Source organism: Oryzias latipes, chromosome 7 (assembly GCF_002234675.1).
Source record: "Oryzias latipes chromosome 7, ASM223467v1".
NCBI lineage: Eukaryota > Metazoa > Chordata > Actinopteri > Beloniformes > Adrianichthyidae > Oryzias > Oryzias latipes.
Window position 1 is genome coordinate 14,254,792 of NC_019865.2, and position 16,951 is coordinate 14,271,742.

A 16,951-nucleotide genomic window follows, 5' to 3' on the forward strand; every position below is an offset into this window, starting at 1 on the left:
TAACATTGAATTAAGTGTCACGAAAAAGCAATGGAATCAGTAATTGCGTAAATAGGTGAACAATGGCAGATTGGTGTAATTTGGTTATCGTTAGATTCAGTTCTTGATACGATTTTGATATAGGTTCCTGTCAGCTGGCATTAATAAAACATTGTGTCCATATTTGCATTGAGACAGAACTGTCAACTGCTCCATTTCGATGGATGCGCTCCAATTTTACGCAGCCTAATACTCTCGTGCTGAAGCACAGTGGCTACACGAAAACTGGGTCAGAAAAGGAGAACACGAGTGAAAATGTTGGGAATAAACGTCTACTTGACTTCGGATCTTTCTACGGGTGCTTGCGCTCACTTCTGGGTTGACAACCAGCTGTTGCTGCGAAGAACAGTGCAAGTGAAGTCACCTCCTTAACTGCAGGAAAACAAAACACACGTTCATTTGCGCCAAAAGTTGTCGCCAAAACCTGCTTCTTCATAAGTTGACAGCCTTTCATGCAAAAATCAAAACAAAGTAGAGATGTTTGATAAAGCGAAAAGGCTGCTCTACATGTGAGCATCCTGTACGCAGACGCCGTAATCATTCTACTACGAGCATGGAATGAGGGATTAGTTTCTCGCTCATGCACACGGCCACATGAGTTCAAGCATTATTTTACATAATAATCTACCACGCAAACTGTCTTCAAACGTTTTTTGGACATGTGTCAGATGTGTGCTCCTATAAAAACGCACAGCCCAGGTGCGGAGTCAGCCTGCAGCTTCATCTTACCGGACAGGTACCTCTCCATCACCACTGAATCCCGGCTGTATCCTGTCCGACCTCGGCGCAGACTCCATGATCTCATCAGCTCAGCTCCTGACCTGCCCTGTCCTGCCACTGGAACCGCTTGGGCGCGTTAACCCAGCTGGCGCGTGCGCGATTCATGCGCCAAAGCGCAACGATTGGATGATTTCCTTACCCCATATACACCTACACTAGGCGCCAGCTGATGCCACCACGAAAGAACAGATAAATTAATTCTCTATTATTACATAAAAGTGAACATGCAGTTTTACTACAAATGAATTGATGGATTAAAACAAATGCCATTACACATGGTCCATATTATGCAACAATGAACTGAGACAATCTAACACTTCTATGTGTTGGTACCAAGTTCAAGTAACTGCAGAGGGTTGTGTCAAAAAGAGCATCTAAAGTGAAACCAAATCTAAATCATTTATACCAACAGCAAATAGAACTTTCATACCTGATGGTTTTGCCTCACGTAAACAGGTGAGGCACAGAGGTGGCAGTAGAGTTTCTGTTCTGAAGAATAGAAAAGCGTTCTGGTTTCCTTTTTTTTTTTATTTGGGGGGGGGGGGGCAGAATTGTGGAAACTACAGAGAAATTCATCTGAAAAGGCACACCACAGATTTATGGGGGAGAAGCAATTGCAGGTAGGTTGAGGTTAGATGTGAGCATCTGTGAGCAACACCATGATTTAATGACAAGAAAAAGTTGCAGTATTTGCTTTAAGAAGGCTTCTGGAAAACCTCAGAGAAGATTAATAAGAGCTGCTTTGTGTCTTTGTGGATCTGGTTTAGGACTGTGTAAATATCCGGAAAAACAAAAAAAAGTTATGTATAAAGAAGTCTGGAGAGCTGTAAGACAGTGGTGAGATGTGACAGAGGAGGTAAAGGTGGAGGTGGGACAACAATGGAAAAAGGGCATCTGCAAGCAATTTGGAATTGGTTAAGGAAGTACACCTCATGTTAGATGTTTTGGAGATAATAGGCAGAGACTTCAAATTCAGGCGGCTTAGACATGAGGAGGGACAGTTATTATGTTGGTAAAAGGATGCAGAGGTTAGAGCTACCAGGAAAGGGACCCAAAGGAGGACCAAAGAGGAGGTTCATGGATGCATTCAAGGAAAATATGAGGGTGGCAAGGAGGATGCAAAGGATAAGGTTAAAAGGAGGCAGATAATTCGCAGTGTTAAGTAGCCACAAAAGAGGTTTAATTCGAATAATTAAAAAAATCCCACAAAGAAAAATAAATAATTTTTCTTTCTTCTTTCAAAGAAAAAAAATTACTTTTCTTTCCTATTTCTTGTTGCCATAGGTGAGTTATGAACACAATCAATGCGTTTAAAGTCCCACTCCAATCATCTTTTGATTTATTGTAAAAGTGTTTCCAGTGGTCTTTTCATTATGATTATACCATTTTTAGCCTAAAGCAAAATACCTGTGTTTTTTTCTTGGAAGTGGTGTCTGCAGAGCGGCTCAGTAATTTGCCTCTGAGTTGTCAGCCAGATCCAGCCTTACAGCTTTGAGCCAGATGCCAACTCAGTCGAGCAAACATCCAAGGATCTGGCCTTCTACAAGTGGATGCGTCAAAATGGAGTGGAGCCTGGAGCTTTTGGCTTGCTGTTTAACGTCACATTAACAAAAGAAAAATACTCCAAGAACATAGAAACTCCAAGAAGACAAATGTCAGTGGAGTGGGTCTGGCAATATTTTTTCAAAGGTGCTAAACTATTTGGTTGAGCAGTCAGTTAAAGGGTTAAAAAAGTTCATTTTTCCTTCAAATCAAATCAACCTTTATTTATATAGCACTTTTACAACAACACATGTCACTCAAAGTGCTGGGCATAAAATACAATAACATTTAAAAACAAGACTTTCACTTTAAAACAAGACTTTCAGACAGCTTTATATGAAACTGCAGCTGCAGCCTACAATGCTTTCAGTCAGCAGATAGGCAATTAAGTTGACCATTTGTTACTTTCATGTTGGTATTTTTATATTGCCGGAAGCTTTAAAAATAAAACGAATTAAAAGTGAACTGCAGGTTCTACAGAAAAAGCATCATCTAAATTTTCTGTTATCATCTTCCCGGCAACATGAAAAAATTCATGAATCAAGTTGGTTGTGATCTGAAATAACAGAGAGAAGTGAAATTGTCATATTAAGGGTGGGGATGCTTTCGATTGAATATGCCACTGAAGCCCTTCTTCATATATTTTATCGATTATGCATCCAAGTTTCTAGCCTTAAATAATCTTAATCTTGTTTCAAACCCAGAAATTCCTTCCAAACTATTAAAGTTACATGAAACTAATACATTCTGTGATATCACAAGACAGGGGGAGACTTAAATGCATCCTGAAAGCCAGAAGTACTGAAACATATTAAACATTTTACAATTTGATGCAATTTTGAATAAAGCCGTTATTTATTTAAAAACAAGCAAAATTTGCTTTTGTGTGGGCAACCTGGAGAATTATAAAAAGACTAGAACAGTTTACCTGCTGCAGGACCTCTGCTTCTGATTGGGTTTTTTTCAGGAAGTACAACAGAGCACAATTGGTCTAAAACAAAAAGGGCAGTACGAACAAAAGAAGTCCCACAAAGCAAAATAGCTACATAAATGGAATCATTTTTTACCTGGTTATGTTAAATAGTCTTTTTGTTTTTTCTGAGTTTGCTAAAATATTATATAAAGCTTTCACTCATGTTGCTATCATACAGTTTCAGGTTATCTAATGCCAGTGCAACCCTCATTTGATTCCAGAAAAGAGGTTGAGCCTTGGGATTCATTGGCCAGGACAGCACAGACTTTCTGCACAGTCTCTTCCGCAACTGAAGATACTTGAGTTTCGGGAACGTCTCATCCAATAGAACCAGTATGGCTGTATCCATCTTCAAAAAAGAGATTCAGGAAAAATTAAGGGTTAAAAGACAGCACCAGGTTTAGATGAAGTAGGAATGACACCAAGAGGAATATTGAACTGTTACCTTCTCATCCAGAAGCCTCTGCTGAACCATGAAGAAAGCCTGCTGCATCACACCATTTATCATCTCAGCTCCATGTGCACCCTTAGCCAGCACAAAAACAGTCTTCCCACTGTTCTTTACGGCCATATGTAGGTTGTCGATGCAGGAAATTCCAGGAATCCAGTCTCTTTCTTCCAAACAAAGGCAAAATCTCCGGTTTCCAGACTTCTCCAAATTAACAGTCAGTTCATTGTAGACCCAGTCCCTTACTTCCCCGTTCCTGGTGTCGAACACGACAAAAGCATCGTAGTGATGACAGGAATCGTTACCAGGCAGTTTAGAGTAGCCTTTATGTCCAGCCCACAGCACCTGCAAGCAGTACCACACATCCCAGCCATACAGATGCTTCAGGAGAGGTACAACAGTGAGCACTATAGTAAAAAAAGAACAGATCAGGAAGGCCAAGCTGCCATAAATGTCCTGACAAGAGCGTTGGTCCATGAACAGTAGACTTTTTCCCTGCTGGGACTCTGGGAATTCACAGAGTACATGAGTGGTCAGGTGGGGAATCTGAATGGAGGTGGTGCGCAAGAAATCTGCAAGCCAAGATGTGTCGCAGTAACATTGAAAGGGGTTGTCATGCAGGGTAAGTTCATGAAGAGAACTCCCATTTTTGAAGAGGGCAGGGAGATGCTGATTGCTCAACGCCTTGATCTGATTGTGATTGAGGTATAGGTATCTTAAGGACGTAGCTTTGCTGAAGAAATTCTCAGGAATAAAAGTGAAATGATTGTGACTGAGGTCCAGAAGGGAAAAAGAAGGTCCAAAATCTGCTCCTTGTGGTGGCATATAAGTCAGAAGGTTTCTACTCAGGTTTAGGTGGCATAAATTGCCAAGTGTTGAGATGTTTTGCCAGGGAAAATAATAAAGTAAATTGTTGCTGATGCTGAGACCTTTGATGCTTACTGGAAGGTTGATCAGTAGTTGTTCTGAGACGGATTTAAGACCATTGTTTGATATGTCCAGGTAAATGAGCTTTGTCAGGTTTTGAAAGAAGTGGGTATACTTGTTGTTGTCAGAGCCCCACATGATGTCAAGGTGGTTTCCACTAAAGTACAGGTACTTCAAAGAATTGCTGAGCAGCCTCTGATCTATTCGCATCCCAATACCGTTGTTTGCCAGACTCAGCACTTCCAAGCTTGTTAGGTTTTTAAGAAACATGAAACTATGGCCCATGCCCCTCATTTTAAAATGAAAGTCATTATTGCTAACGTCCAATAGCTTCAGAGTGGACTTGAGCTCACTGAAAGCATGTGCGTTATAAAGATCAAGTCTATTAAAGGACATGTTAAGAAACACCAGCTTTTTCATGCCATCAAACATCCCACCTTTCAATGTCTGGCTCATATAATTGAGAGAAAGATCTAGACAACCTACATTCTCCAGCCCTACAAAAACCCTGTTGTTCAGTGACATAAGGTCGTTCTGGGACAGATCAAAATCAAGCTTTTGATGGCAAAGTTTTTTTTTAAAGTCCCATGGTTGTTGTATTTTAAATTCATTGTTTTCTCCCGTTTCGGGCAGAGTTTGCTGGTTGGATTTCCACGTGTCAGCTCTTGATGTCTTTTCTCGATCTACCACGATGGGAATTTGTTCGTGAACATGATCTGTGTACAAGTTCTGGTTCTGACAAGTCTCCTGGTCCACAATCCCAGATGAGGACTTTGAACAGCATGGAAGGAAATTGAGCATGTTTTGGGAGAGGTCAACTTCTTTGAGAGATGATAACTTTTTCAGGGAGGTCAGGTTACATGCACTAATGAAGTTCATTCTCAGCTCCAGTTTAGTCAGATTCCGTAGTGTAGACAGAACTTTAAAGCTGTCATTTGAAAGTTTGAGGAAAAAGTTGCCACTTAGCAGGAGACTTTGAAGACCAGATATCTTGCTTATGTGCGGGGACAGGATCAGTTCTGAAAATGTCTTTAGTGGTTCATAGTTGTAGATCAGACTAATCCAAGTAAGGCCTGTGAGCTCTTCAAAAAAAGTCCCATTTCGGATTTCATATGCTAAAAGGTTGTCGGAAAGGTCCAGGCCTTTTAATTTTTTCAAATGCTTGAAAAGGCCAGGAGGAACTGTTTTTAGAGAATTTCCTCTCAAGCTTAAAAAAGAAATGGAGCTGTTCTCGAAATAAAATGCCTCTGGATGCAGATGAAGAGGGAGATTGTTTGGACAGGGGAAACAGGGGCGTGCTGCGTGATCACAGCGTTGACAATTCCACTCCAAATTCAAGTTCTCAAGGGCAGTCAAATGGGAAAATGCTCCTTTTAAGACTTCTGTGATTGTGTTCTCTCTTAGATCCAAACTTGTCAGAGATGGTGGTAGTCCTTTAGGGACAGAAGTCAAATTATTATACCCTAATGACAGATTTTTCAGGTTAGGAAGCCCTCTGAAAACTGTTGTGCTGATGTAAAGAGACTGGTTGCAGGGGTTTGCATAAAAACAGTTCTTGCTAAGTAAGAGTGTGTGAAGGTTTGGCGTGTTTAAAGGATGGATAATATTAATAATGCAATTGAGCTGAAGATCGAGAAACTGGAGACTTGCAGGTAACAGAGGAATGGAGGTCATGCTGTTTTTTGACAGATAAAGAGATGTGAGATTTTGAAGGTTTTTGAAAGCATCGCGGTGAATTTCGACTCTGCATTTTTGGCTCTTCACTGTTCCCAGTCTGTCAGGTTCACAGTTGCCCATTAGTCTTAAAGTGTTAAGGTTTGGGACACCTGCAAAGGCATGATGTCCCACGTGTTTTATCTTGGTGTAGCCCAAATTGATCTCCAACACAGAGGAAGATTGAAACGAGGGTGTATACTTGAGAGGTCTGAAGGAGCAGTCCACGGAGATGGAATTCACGTCAGCTTCACATGGTAAAAAATTGGTATTTATTGTATTTCCAAAAGTAAAAAGGTGGAGAAGGATGAAGGAAGTTGTCACCGATGCCTAAAATGAAGGACACCAAATAATACATAATTTACCACCAATACATAATCCACGCATGCCATTTAAAATGTAAAGACAGGTATAATTAAATAAACAAAAATGCATTTAAAATTAAAAAAAATATTAAAAACTTTGTTATTGTAATACAAAAAGCCATTGCTTACATTCTGATAGAATAAAATAAAGATTTTTGTAGTACAGAATATAAAGTTGCATCACTTACCATAGGAGTCTGTAAATGTAGTTTAAAATTTGCTGCAAAATGTACATACAGCAATCCAAGCAGTGACTCTGTAAATTGAAAACTGCATGTCTCCGATCGTGCAGTGACAGGTTTCATTTAAGCAGAAGTGAAAGTTAGTGGCTGAAGATGCAGAAGTCTGGACCAAACCATGTGACCAAACTGAGATCAATGAGGCAAGCCATGTGTAAACATTTTGTTGGCAGATTTTAAAAGCAAAATTGTATTTTTTAAAACAAAAAAAGACATCTTTGATGTAGTCTCCTCTGCATACATTTAATCTTTTTTTCTATGCTTTTACTCTGTGGCTATACAAAGGTAGAGACAAGTGACAGAAGGAGAATCCGCCATTGGCAATCAACCTTGTAGGGCCTATTTAATCGTTAACCACTTAAGAAATACTAGAATCTTTGAAATCATAGTTTTGATCCAATGATGAACCAAAACCATCTTCAAGCTCTTTTTAGGCTGATTGCAAGCACTCATTTCCAAGTTTCGTGATTGCATTTAGCCCAGATGATACTTGTGTCATCAGTCTGCACTGAAAGCATACAAAAAAGAAAAGAAAGAAAAAAGAAAACCACCTGCAGAAGGATCCAAAGCTGCCGTTTTTGACGCTTCCTGTGTAATTAATCGTTTACCCGCAATGACGCTGACATTTACTCTGAAGGAAAACAACAGCAGTCATTCCGCAGATGGTGAATATATCACTTCAGTACAGATTACCCTTTTTTCACACACACAGATTCATCCCACACTCTGAGCAGTTTCAAAATCACTTTATTAAATGCACTAAATCCAAACAGTAACATTGATTTGACTTCAAATAATTGGAAAAAATGGAAAATGTGATTAGAAAGAATTTATTTCTTCAATATCATTCAAAGCTAAGACTCAAAAGCCCTTCGTTTTTGCAAAATCAAAGCAAAATCATATTTCTGTAGAAACACAACGGCTTTTCATCAGCTGCTGTTAAAAGTTTAAACAGTTACTTGAAGAACCTGTTGCTGTTAAAAAAAGAAAGAAAAATAAGAGAGTAAAAGGATTTTGCCCTTTAGTGAAGAGAAGCTGCAATGCTTTGGATTGGACCTAAAAACAGATCTTTTTTTAACCCCGGTTGAGGTAATCTTTTTCACACGGCGTTATCACAGACTCAAGTGTTGAATTATCCACAGAGCAATGTTCATAAAGCCGTCTGATTCTGCATCCACCTTGGAGAGTGAGTGGTTGTTGCCTGGGTACCACAGCAGCCTGAGCAATAAACATCAGAACATTATGAAGTTAAACTACAGAGATGATTTTCTCTGCTTGCAGGGTTTTTGTTTTTGTACTTTGGGGTTTCCTTACCGAACAGGGATCTGCCTTGCTTTTAAAGCTTTGTAGTACTCAATTCCCTGCTTGTTGGGTACACGCTTGTCATCTTCCCCTAAAGTGAGCAGCACTGGTGTCTGCACCTACATTCACAAATAAAATACAGAAATATGAAAGTAAAGCAGTAAAGTCCTTGGTGAGTAATGGATTGGTTTCGTCACAAGTACCTGCGTGACGTGTTTGATGGGGGACTTGTTTAGCATCTGTTCCCAAACTGAAGGCTCAGGTAAACAGTCGTGACTGTAGTCATAACCAGCCTCAACCACGCACCTGCAAAAAAAACAGTTAAACACCAGTCGAGCAGATAATACAAGTACCAAACTGAATATTGTGGCTGAAATTATACAAAACAAAAAATTTAAAGTCCCACTCTGATCATCTTTTTCACCAATTTAAAAAAGCATTCCATGTGTTCTTTTGATTATGATTATGCCATTTTAGAACATAGTTTCTGCAGAGCGGCATGAGTTCATCAGACATTCTCTGAGTTTTTGGGTGGGGCTGTTGCTTACACCGTCTCCCATGAGCTGATAGCCCTTCACACTCCCAGCCTATCATTAACGGTGCACCAAAAATGGCGAGCAATATTGGAGCTAGATTCCACCTCAGACGAGGAAAATGTTAATGGATCTATTTGTCTGCTTGCTTTGGAATGGAGTGGAGCAAGGTGCTTGTGGCTCACCATCTTACGTAAAAACTACAAGCTTCTTCAAATGGCATTTTATGCATCTGCCTGAGCTGCGCCATGGTTTGAATTAAGAAAAACTCAGTAATGAAGTTTTAATCTTATTTTTTTATACATGTCCTCCATCATTAGAAAGACATGTTAAAAATACCAAAAAGATGAGCTTTATTGGAGTGTGTCTTTAAACAAATTTCCTGACAGTTATGTCGGTGTTTCTGGTGAAAGAGCAACATGAGTAAGATTGAAAAAATTAAATACCCTAAAAAGAGTCAGCTGGGATATACGGGTAGACAGTTTAGGGAAAGGGATGCTTTCTAAATCACATTTTTAATGATCTTTCTATCTTTAAAAAATAATGGCAAAAGTTTAAAACATTTGTTTGAACTGATACATCTAATGGATTGTCATTATTTAAAATGTAGATCAATAGATTTTTTTTTAAATCTCCAATTTCATTTTGCACAACTGACATTTTTGAAAAAATAAATGTAAGAGAGAATACGTGAAGTGCACGCTCACCAATCTGGGATGTCCGTGCTGCCAACCATAGAGGCTAAGTTGGTGACAGGGTTACGTGCCACACAGGCCTTGTAGAAACCTGGATACTGGCCAATCAGATGACAGGCCAAAAAACCACCATGGGAACCCCCAGAAACTGCTACTTTCTGCCCGTCAAACTCGCCATTTTTCAGGACACTTTCCACGGCAAACTGGTGAGAAGCAAACATGAAAAAGGGTAAAACATCTGTGAGACACATGAAAATAAGAGCAGAGAGAAGGATAAAAAAAAAAAAAGGTCAAGCTTATTATAACTCTAGCTATTATGAGCCACGATTTAAAGAGGAACCATGGCAACTAGAAACCACTAAAAATATAAGCCAGTAAACTAGATTATCCTGATCCCGACACACAGCTGAAAATTGCTTTTGAAACAAGAGCAGCAAAAGTTTGAAATGGCGATCGGGTGTCACTGTCATTTCCTTTGTTCTTACCTGAACATCTTTGACATCCTGGGAGCCGACGTTGCCCAACAATGAGAGGATGTTGTCCTGACCGAAGCCAAGAGACCCTCGATAGTTCACTAAAAGGACGACAAAAACACTCGTGTGTGAGGCAATACATTGGGAAATAGTCCTTCTAGCAGTCCTGAACATTTTGGCCACAGATCCCTTCTTGCAATTTGGAAAATGTAAAGGATTCCTCAAGTCTTATTGAAATGATCAGTGGCTTGCATGGCCTTAATGGAGAGAATTTTCTGGATCTCATTACTCTGGATTGAAGAGATTGTCTAAAATAACTCTGTTGTTTGGATTACTTGCTGTTTAAGAGGCTTTGGGTTTGGTGAATTTAAATGTAAACAGACGCACATACTTCCTTGCTAACTAACGTTTTCCTGAGACATGCATGTCTGTTCGCATAGACAGGGAAATAACATTAACCAGCTTTTTCACAAAGACGATCTTCATGTGTAAGGTTACCCAAAAACGACTAAATGTAAATATCCAAAGTGAGGCATCAACATTTCCATCAGTCAACCACACAAACAGCAATTAGAGTTTAAATGTTTCACATTAAAGAAAGATATTACTACCATGCTTCGCGAAAAGGAACTAAAACAAGAAGTGATTTTTTTGTTGATAAAACAGAACCATATATATTTTAAGGAAGATAAGAAACATTGAACTATAGAAACTGAGAGATAACCACTTGACAGGAAGATCCCATGACTGTGTATTTACCGGCTGCTAAAATCTGAGCCTACAGGGTTTAAACAAAAAAAAAGTCTCATGTTGAATCTTATTGGGGCATTTTTCCCTAAACCTAGCTTAAACTAGAGAAAGAAAGATGGCAGTCAAGATCAAGCATTTTTACCTGTTAAAAATGCTTGATTGGTACTAAAGTGAAATTTAGATTCTTCTTTTTTTTAAAAAAAGCTAACAATGTTGTCAGCTAAACAGTTATTCCAACAGTTTATATCTTCAATATTTTTTTAATTCTGGGACACAGCTGCTAAGACACCAAAAGATGAAGCAAATAAAATGGGGGAAAGATACGCTTGGGTCATTTAAAGATATTGGCATAAAGAATAAAGGACTTTGTTTTAAAGCACACTCCTGGCATCTATCAGTCAGATAGATAGCAAGAAAGCAATCAAAATACAAAGCATTTACAATTGTATGAAACTGTAGAGAATAAAGGCGGGAAGTACTGCCTTAAAAACCAAATAAAGACTTGAAGCCATGGCATCTGCTGCAGTGTGTGTTCCTTACCTAGTAAGACAGCAAAGCCCATGCTGCACAACACAGAGGAGGACAGAATCCATTCAGCCACAATCACAGAATGAGGACCACCTTATGAAAGAGACGTGTTTTTTAAAGTCTGGTCACATATGATTCCCAACTTTTGCTGCATTTGTTAAGCTTGACATTGATGTTAAAACAAGTAAGGAAATTTGTTTTCTTCATTATAAGAATAACAAGACTAAAAGATCATGCTTAGGTTTTCACAAAGAGAACCATTGTCATAGCAACCACTGTCTCCAATGCCAGTCTTATCAGACGTAGCTCTAGATGAACTACCCAAACATGAGGTCAATCCTAAAAATAAATCCTATCTGGATTAATAGTGAAGGTTTATTACTTTCAAATACAAAGCTATTTTATTTTGGAGTCACATCAGTCAATGTTAAACACAAGAGAGAATTTTATTAACTGTCCACGACCAAAGAAACAAGGACAATCAGAGACAAACCATGTGGGATGACGACCAGAGGCAACTTTCCTTCAGCCTTAACTTCCTTTGGTTTGATCAGCAAAGCTTCAAAATCAATACCAGCTGAAACACAGAAAACATTGTAGGGACATCCGTTTTATAATTCCCTTGACAAAACTCCTCCTTTTCCAGGTATTCCTGGCTCACAGTTATCGTTTCAGCACAAGTGGGCATCATTTACTATATGAAATCTTACGGTATTGGCTGTTGTCTTGCTCTGGTGGAGGAGTAAATGTCATGATCTGCCAGCCAATATCTGGCAACATTTGTGACCCTTCCAAAGTAACCCAGACCACTTTCTCCTGAGAATCCCTGCTGGGAAGAAAGCCCACCCTCTGGAAGAAGACAGATTATACTCAATCTTCAGTTTTAAAGCAGTAAAGCTTAATGGAAGAGGTTACATCATAAATAGGATATAAAATATGTATTAAAAATGTTTAGGATGTTAATGAAAGCAGCACCAGATATGGAGGACAGTTGGGGGAGGAGCAGCTGACCACCATAAGATCTCTCTCTATATTCAGCAGACACCAGCTACCAATATCAGACTCTATGAAACAAAACAAAGAAACACTTCATTAGCTAATAACAGTGTACTACTTAGTCATAAGCAGAACCTTAGATACAGATACTAAAAGTTTTTATTTACACCAATATTAAAACCAGAACCCACCTGCAGTGAGAGAGGTGACACTCCCAGTGCTGATATCCACTGTTAAAAGATCCTGTACATCATAGGTACAGCATTATATGAACTTTTCAGAACTAAGACAGCTTAGAATTCACAAAAATGTTGATTAAAGAAGATAAATGTCTCCTAAACTTTCAGTTATCTCCTAATATTTGACTGTTGTTAAATGTACCTTGCGGCTGCGCTGAGGACAGGAAATAAGAACCCGCTGACTGTCAGCTGACCAGCACTTCGGAGACAACTGAGAACAATAGATGCCAGCAAAACCATCTGTGACGGTTTAAAAAAAAACACACACACAAAGAAGAATCTGTGTAAATGCAGACATTAAGTTTTATACGCAATAAAACATTCACTTTGCTCATCTCATCCCCAAGGAATTCCTAACCTTCTTTTGATCGCTTCACCTCATCAACCACCACGGAGGTCTTTTTAGTGTACCAGTCGTACTGAAAACAAAGAATGCCAGAAGAAAAAAAAAAGTTGGTTTGAATAGGCAAATGTGCTTGACTTTAATAGAACAGGGGTGTTTGATCAAAATAAAAGGGCGGTCCACTCTGTCTTACCATGCAGACTTTGCTGCACTGCATGTGCGGTCCATAGACAGAACACTCCAGATAGATGATTCGGCACTGGTCTGGACTCAGCCTGGGAGAGCACACTGCACTGGAGCCTGACGAAAGTTGCTCTGAATTGAAGATTACAGACGGAAATGAACATTAGGGGTGTATTCAAACTGGAAAAGTCCGTTGGGTTGGACCCAGTCCGGTTCATTTGATCCGGATCGAGTCCTGAACCTTGCGTTTGGTCTGAGTTCAGACTGCAGTCAAGCGGACTCTCCTGTTCCGGACTAAAGATTGTAAACAAAATCATGTGACTAAACATCTCTTCAGTCATTGGTCAGGGATTGAGAGGGCGGGGCAAAGGAGCTAGAGACAGAGAATTATTCAAACTTTATATTTCGCTCACAAGTTTTGTCTGTATCAACGTCAGGCTTAACAATGTTTGCTTATAGATTGTCGGGAAAACGGTGAGAAACAATGTTTACCACGTTTAAAAAAAATGTATGAGTGTGAATTCATCCGATCACATTTCAATGAGTTGTTGTCTCATCGTTGTGCCGTTTTAAAGAGAATTCATAAGGAACTACAAGGTAGCCTTTAAGGTGATGTCATGGCAGCACAGAAAAGCAGATAAGAAGTGTTTTCAGCTGTGTTAAAATAAATGTTCCCACATATAGTTGGACCCTTTTTCTGTCGGCTATGGTGGCTTATTTGGTTCAGAACGGATTGTATTCATACTAAGGAATCTCAGAGCAAACCGAAGCTCAGTTCGATTGGAAATGAACCGAGAACACCTAGAAAGATAGGTCAGAGAGGAGTTCCTGGTACCAATCCAGGGTCCAGTCTGAATACACCCTAAAATTACACTGTGTCCAGCCTAAAGAAACTTCAAGGAGCAAAGGAAAAGAGTTTTAAGAGGCTTTACAAACTTATTCAAGGTTTATTTAAGTATTTCTTCATCGATAATACTTACTGGTTGATTTAAGTTGATTATGAAACAATGAACATATGTGAGAAGTATAAAACCAAATAACTTGATTTTATAGTATAAAATCAAGTTATTTTGATTTTACACTTCATCTTATAAATTAGAAAAAGTATTTACTCACCACACTTTCCACCAGTGAGATCAACATAGAACAGAGATGACCTGCAGAAAAAATGAAACATAAAGTATCGCACAGAAAGAGGCCCCTTCTGACAAATCTTTTGAGTTCCCCCAGCAGTGATAATTGTAAGTACCTTCTGTTTGGACAGAACTTTAGGCCGAGTCTGAAAGGCTCGTGCCACCAGCCAACAAAAACCACACCTGTATCACCTGGAGCCCAAAACGCCTGCAGAAAAAGCAGCATGGATGCTGTATGTCAGACTTAATATCCCTCTGGAGATCGATTAGGTATTTAAGAATTTGATGACAATCTAAAGGCTGCAACTTCTGTAGGAAAAATCTAAATAAATAAATTCGGACCTGTCCAGGTGAAATATCATCAGGCACTCCTTCTAGCACAGATACGTTGTCACCCTCTATGTCCAAAACGCAAAGCACAGGGCAGCTCTTGTTGACTAAGGCTTCCCCCCAGTCCTCATGGTAGGCAAATTGCTCCCCCTGCAGGATTGAGATGAAAAAAACTTAATATTTCACAACAATATAGCACAGAAAAACATTAACTACCGACATAAACTGTAAAAGTTTAAAGAAACAATAAAGCAGGATCACCTTAACAGTCTCTTTTTTGTCCAACCTTGTGGTCTCCTCCTCATCTATAGAAGAAGACAACTCTGGAGGTACCATCTAAAGAAAAAAAAATACGTCAATAGTTCCTGACCTTAGATTTTATTGATTTACATTAATACTTTTAGGGAAACACTGAATTGGAACTGAAACTAAGTGTTGATACGATACATTGTGTTTGAAAGGTGGGCCAGATTCTTACCGTTTCTTAAAGAACGTAAACAAAAACGAGTTTGTTGTGTTTCCACTGATGGAAAATATTTTTGTCGATGAAAAACAACACTAACAAGCATCGGACACTGAAGTAACATTGTGTAATCCCAGCATGTTTGTTAAACTCACTTTGCAGGATGAATATAATTCAGTCTAAACATGAGCAAATACACCTGATTAAACAGATAGCTCAAGCAGTTTCAGTGTTCAATAACTCAATACATTCCAGACATGGGGGGGAAGCTAGTCTGCCATAATGAGATGAGATGACACTGGATGGCAGATCCATGGATGGCACTGACACGCCATCTATGCAGGCTGGTAAAAAAAACAGACCTGGAAGAATGATTCAGCCTTTAGTCTCTTTTTCTCCGCCACATACAACAGGTGCGTCTCTGAGTGTGACCAGACCAGGCAGCCAAACTGCTCTGAAGATTGAAAACACAGTGTGATGAACACCAGCAGATGTGCCATGGTGGTAACATTCCCAAAAGACCAAAAAAAAAAAAAAAATGACCATAACAAAACTCACCATCTTCATAGACTTTCCCGTGCTTTTTCAAGGCTGTCAGATTGATGCTCTTCATTTTGATGTTTTTACTCCAGATCTGTAAGACAACACAACATAAAGAAATGGAGGGAAAATACATGGAATACGTTTTATAAAAAAATAACTCGTTTTTTTTTTTTTAAAAGATAATTAAACAACTACACACCTCCAGAAACTGCTTTTCCTCTCCTTTGATCGTGCATTCTCTGACAACTGCCTTCATTTCACCGGAAGGAGAATCCTTACTTAGCACCCTGATATCACAAGTAAAGAAGGTCAAGTTCAGCCAATATATATAAATGCTGAAATAGTTTTAAAAATATGTATAAATATAAAATATAATTTTAAAAAAACATGATTCATTCTTATTGTACATACTCTCCTCTGATCTCGGTGCAGTTTCCTGATGCTCCAGAGTAGACCAAAGACTTGTCATCGTGAAATACAATGTACTGCCTACAAAACTTGACATTTTCATTCCTCTCCAAATCTCGCTGGCTCCATTCTGCTCATAAAAGCAACAACAATATGGGCTATTGATAAACACTTTTTTTTTTATCTATAAGTTGTGCCCTGCAAAGCAAAAGTACCTGTGTAGATGTTGCTGTATTTGCCTCCATACTGAGAGGTAATGACAGGTCCCACATCCGCTCTGCTCAGACTGGGATACAGGCTGAGTTCTCTGTACAGCTTGGCTATCTCCTCCGGGTTGGTCACCACCTGACGACCCGCAGAGGAATATGAGCGTCTGAGTAAAACGAACTTAGTTTCTGACAGCGAACAATGACCTCATGCTAGGACGCTAGCATACACAAAGTTGACACAGTAAACACATCTTAACTACTATGTTCACTTTACAATGAGCAAAATTTTGAAGTTTAAACTTAAGCAGTAGCTGATTTTTAAGCAAAGAAAAATAGTGAAGCAATCAATCTATTTCCATTTGGCAGGGAGTTATGTCCATTCACTAGGAACTTCCGTGCTGCCGGAACTGACGGACAGAATCCATGGATTCAGACTAACGAGTCAGTTCAATACACTCGTTTTTGTGTTCTAAATTTACAAGTAATTTAGGGGTTTCTATTCAAAATGCAACGTTCGTTTTTATTATTATCGTTTCTTTTATTCATACCTGTGACTCCATAACAGGAGCGGTCCTTGTTTGTACTCGGAAGGAATATTTCCTTGATGCCACAATAAAAACTAGCAATGCCAACCGGACACAAACCTAGAAACCTGTCACAACTTCCTGTTTCAAAAAAATAAAAGCCGAATGTTTCCTGCATTGCTCCTGGTTATTCGTGTACACACGCAGTGTATAATTGACCTATGTCAGATCAATTTTGGATGTTGGTTTTTGACTGATTGTCAATTTCCACCC

The 16,951-nt window shown here is 39.1% G+C and overlaps 3 protein-coding genes across 6 annotated transcripts in view; all 3 read right to left on the reverse strand.

Moving 5' to 3' along the window:
- LOC101160317 (ERC protein 2) overlaps nt 1-905 on the reverse strand; it is a 179,710-nt gene extending 178,805 nt beyond the window's left edge. For 2 of the 4 annotated variants that reach the window (XM_023956647.1, XM_011477368.2), the window contains exon 1: nt 769-905. The gene's annotated coding sequence lies outside the window, so the exon portion shown is untranslated. The remainder of the gene's footprint in view (nt 1-768) is intronic. The other 2 variants (XM_020704703.1, XM_020704702.1) reach the window with 1 other exon arrangement.
- Nucleotides 906-2,564: 1,659 nt separating this feature from the next.
- Nucleotides 2,565-7,678, reverse strand: LOC101160555 (toll-like receptor 7). The gene is made up of 3 exons (XM_011477168.3): nt 6,976-7,678; nt 3,780-6,752; nt 2,565-3,683 (listed from the first exon to the last, which is right to left on the reverse strand). Exons 1-3 carry the CDS (start codon nt 7,090-7,092, stop codon nt 3,477-3,479), a joined length of 3,297 nt encoding a protein of 1,098 aa, XP_011475470.1. The 5' UTR covers nt 7,093-7,678; the 3' UTR covers nt 2,565-3,476.
- A 79-nt stretch (nt 7,679-7,757) lies between these two features.
- Nucleotides 7,758-16,820, reverse strand: LOC101160809 (acylamino-acid-releasing enzyme). The gene is made up of 23 exons (XM_020704704.2): nt 16,703-16,820; nt 16,161-16,290; nt 15,949-16,075; nt 15,737-15,824; nt 15,553-15,628; nt 15,357-15,448; nt 14,793-14,867; nt 14,544-14,681; nt 14,318-14,409; nt 14,185-14,225; nt 13,079-13,200; nt 12,901-12,961; nt 12,685-12,782; nt 12,495-12,546; nt 12,283-12,371; nt 12,018-12,156; nt 11,801-11,884; nt 11,320-11,400; nt 10,042-10,130; nt 9,569-9,759; nt 8,532-8,634; nt 8,341-8,447; nt 7,758-8,244 (listed from the first exon to the last, which is right to left on the reverse strand). The coding sequence occupies exons 1-23, from the start codon at nt 16,712-16,714 to the stop codon at nt 8,139-8,141; spliced, it is 2,193 nt and encodes a 730-aa protein (XP_020560363.2). The 5' UTR covers nt 16,715-16,820; the 3' UTR covers nt 7,758-8,138.
- Nucleotides 16,821-16,951: the final 131 nt, after the last annotated feature.

Excerpts from the sequence above, each read along its gene's own strand:
- LOC101160555 (XM_011477168.3), bottom strand. The coding sequence starts at position 7,092 with ATGAAACCTGTCACTGCACGATCGGAGACATGCAGTTTTCAATTTACA. Across the intron at positions 6,753-6,975 it reads TACATTTACAGACTCCTATG|GCATCGGTGACAACTTCCTT; the intron begins GTAAGTGATGCA and ends CCTTCATTTTAG. Across the intron at positions 3,684-3,779 it reads AGAGGCTTCTGGATGAGAAG|ATGGATACAGCCATACTGGT; the intron begins GTAACAGTTCAA and ends TCTTTTTTGAAG.
- LOC101160809 (XM_020704704.2), bottom strand. Across the intron at positions 15,825-15,948 it reads TGCACCGAGATCAGAGGAGA|GGTGCTAAGTAAGGATTCTC; the intron begins GTATGTACAATA and ends TTGTGATATCAG. Across the intron at positions 14,682-14,792 it reads ACAAAAAAGAGACTGTTAAG|GGGGAGCAATTTGCCTACCA; the intron begins GTGATCCTGCTT and ends TCAATCCTGCAG.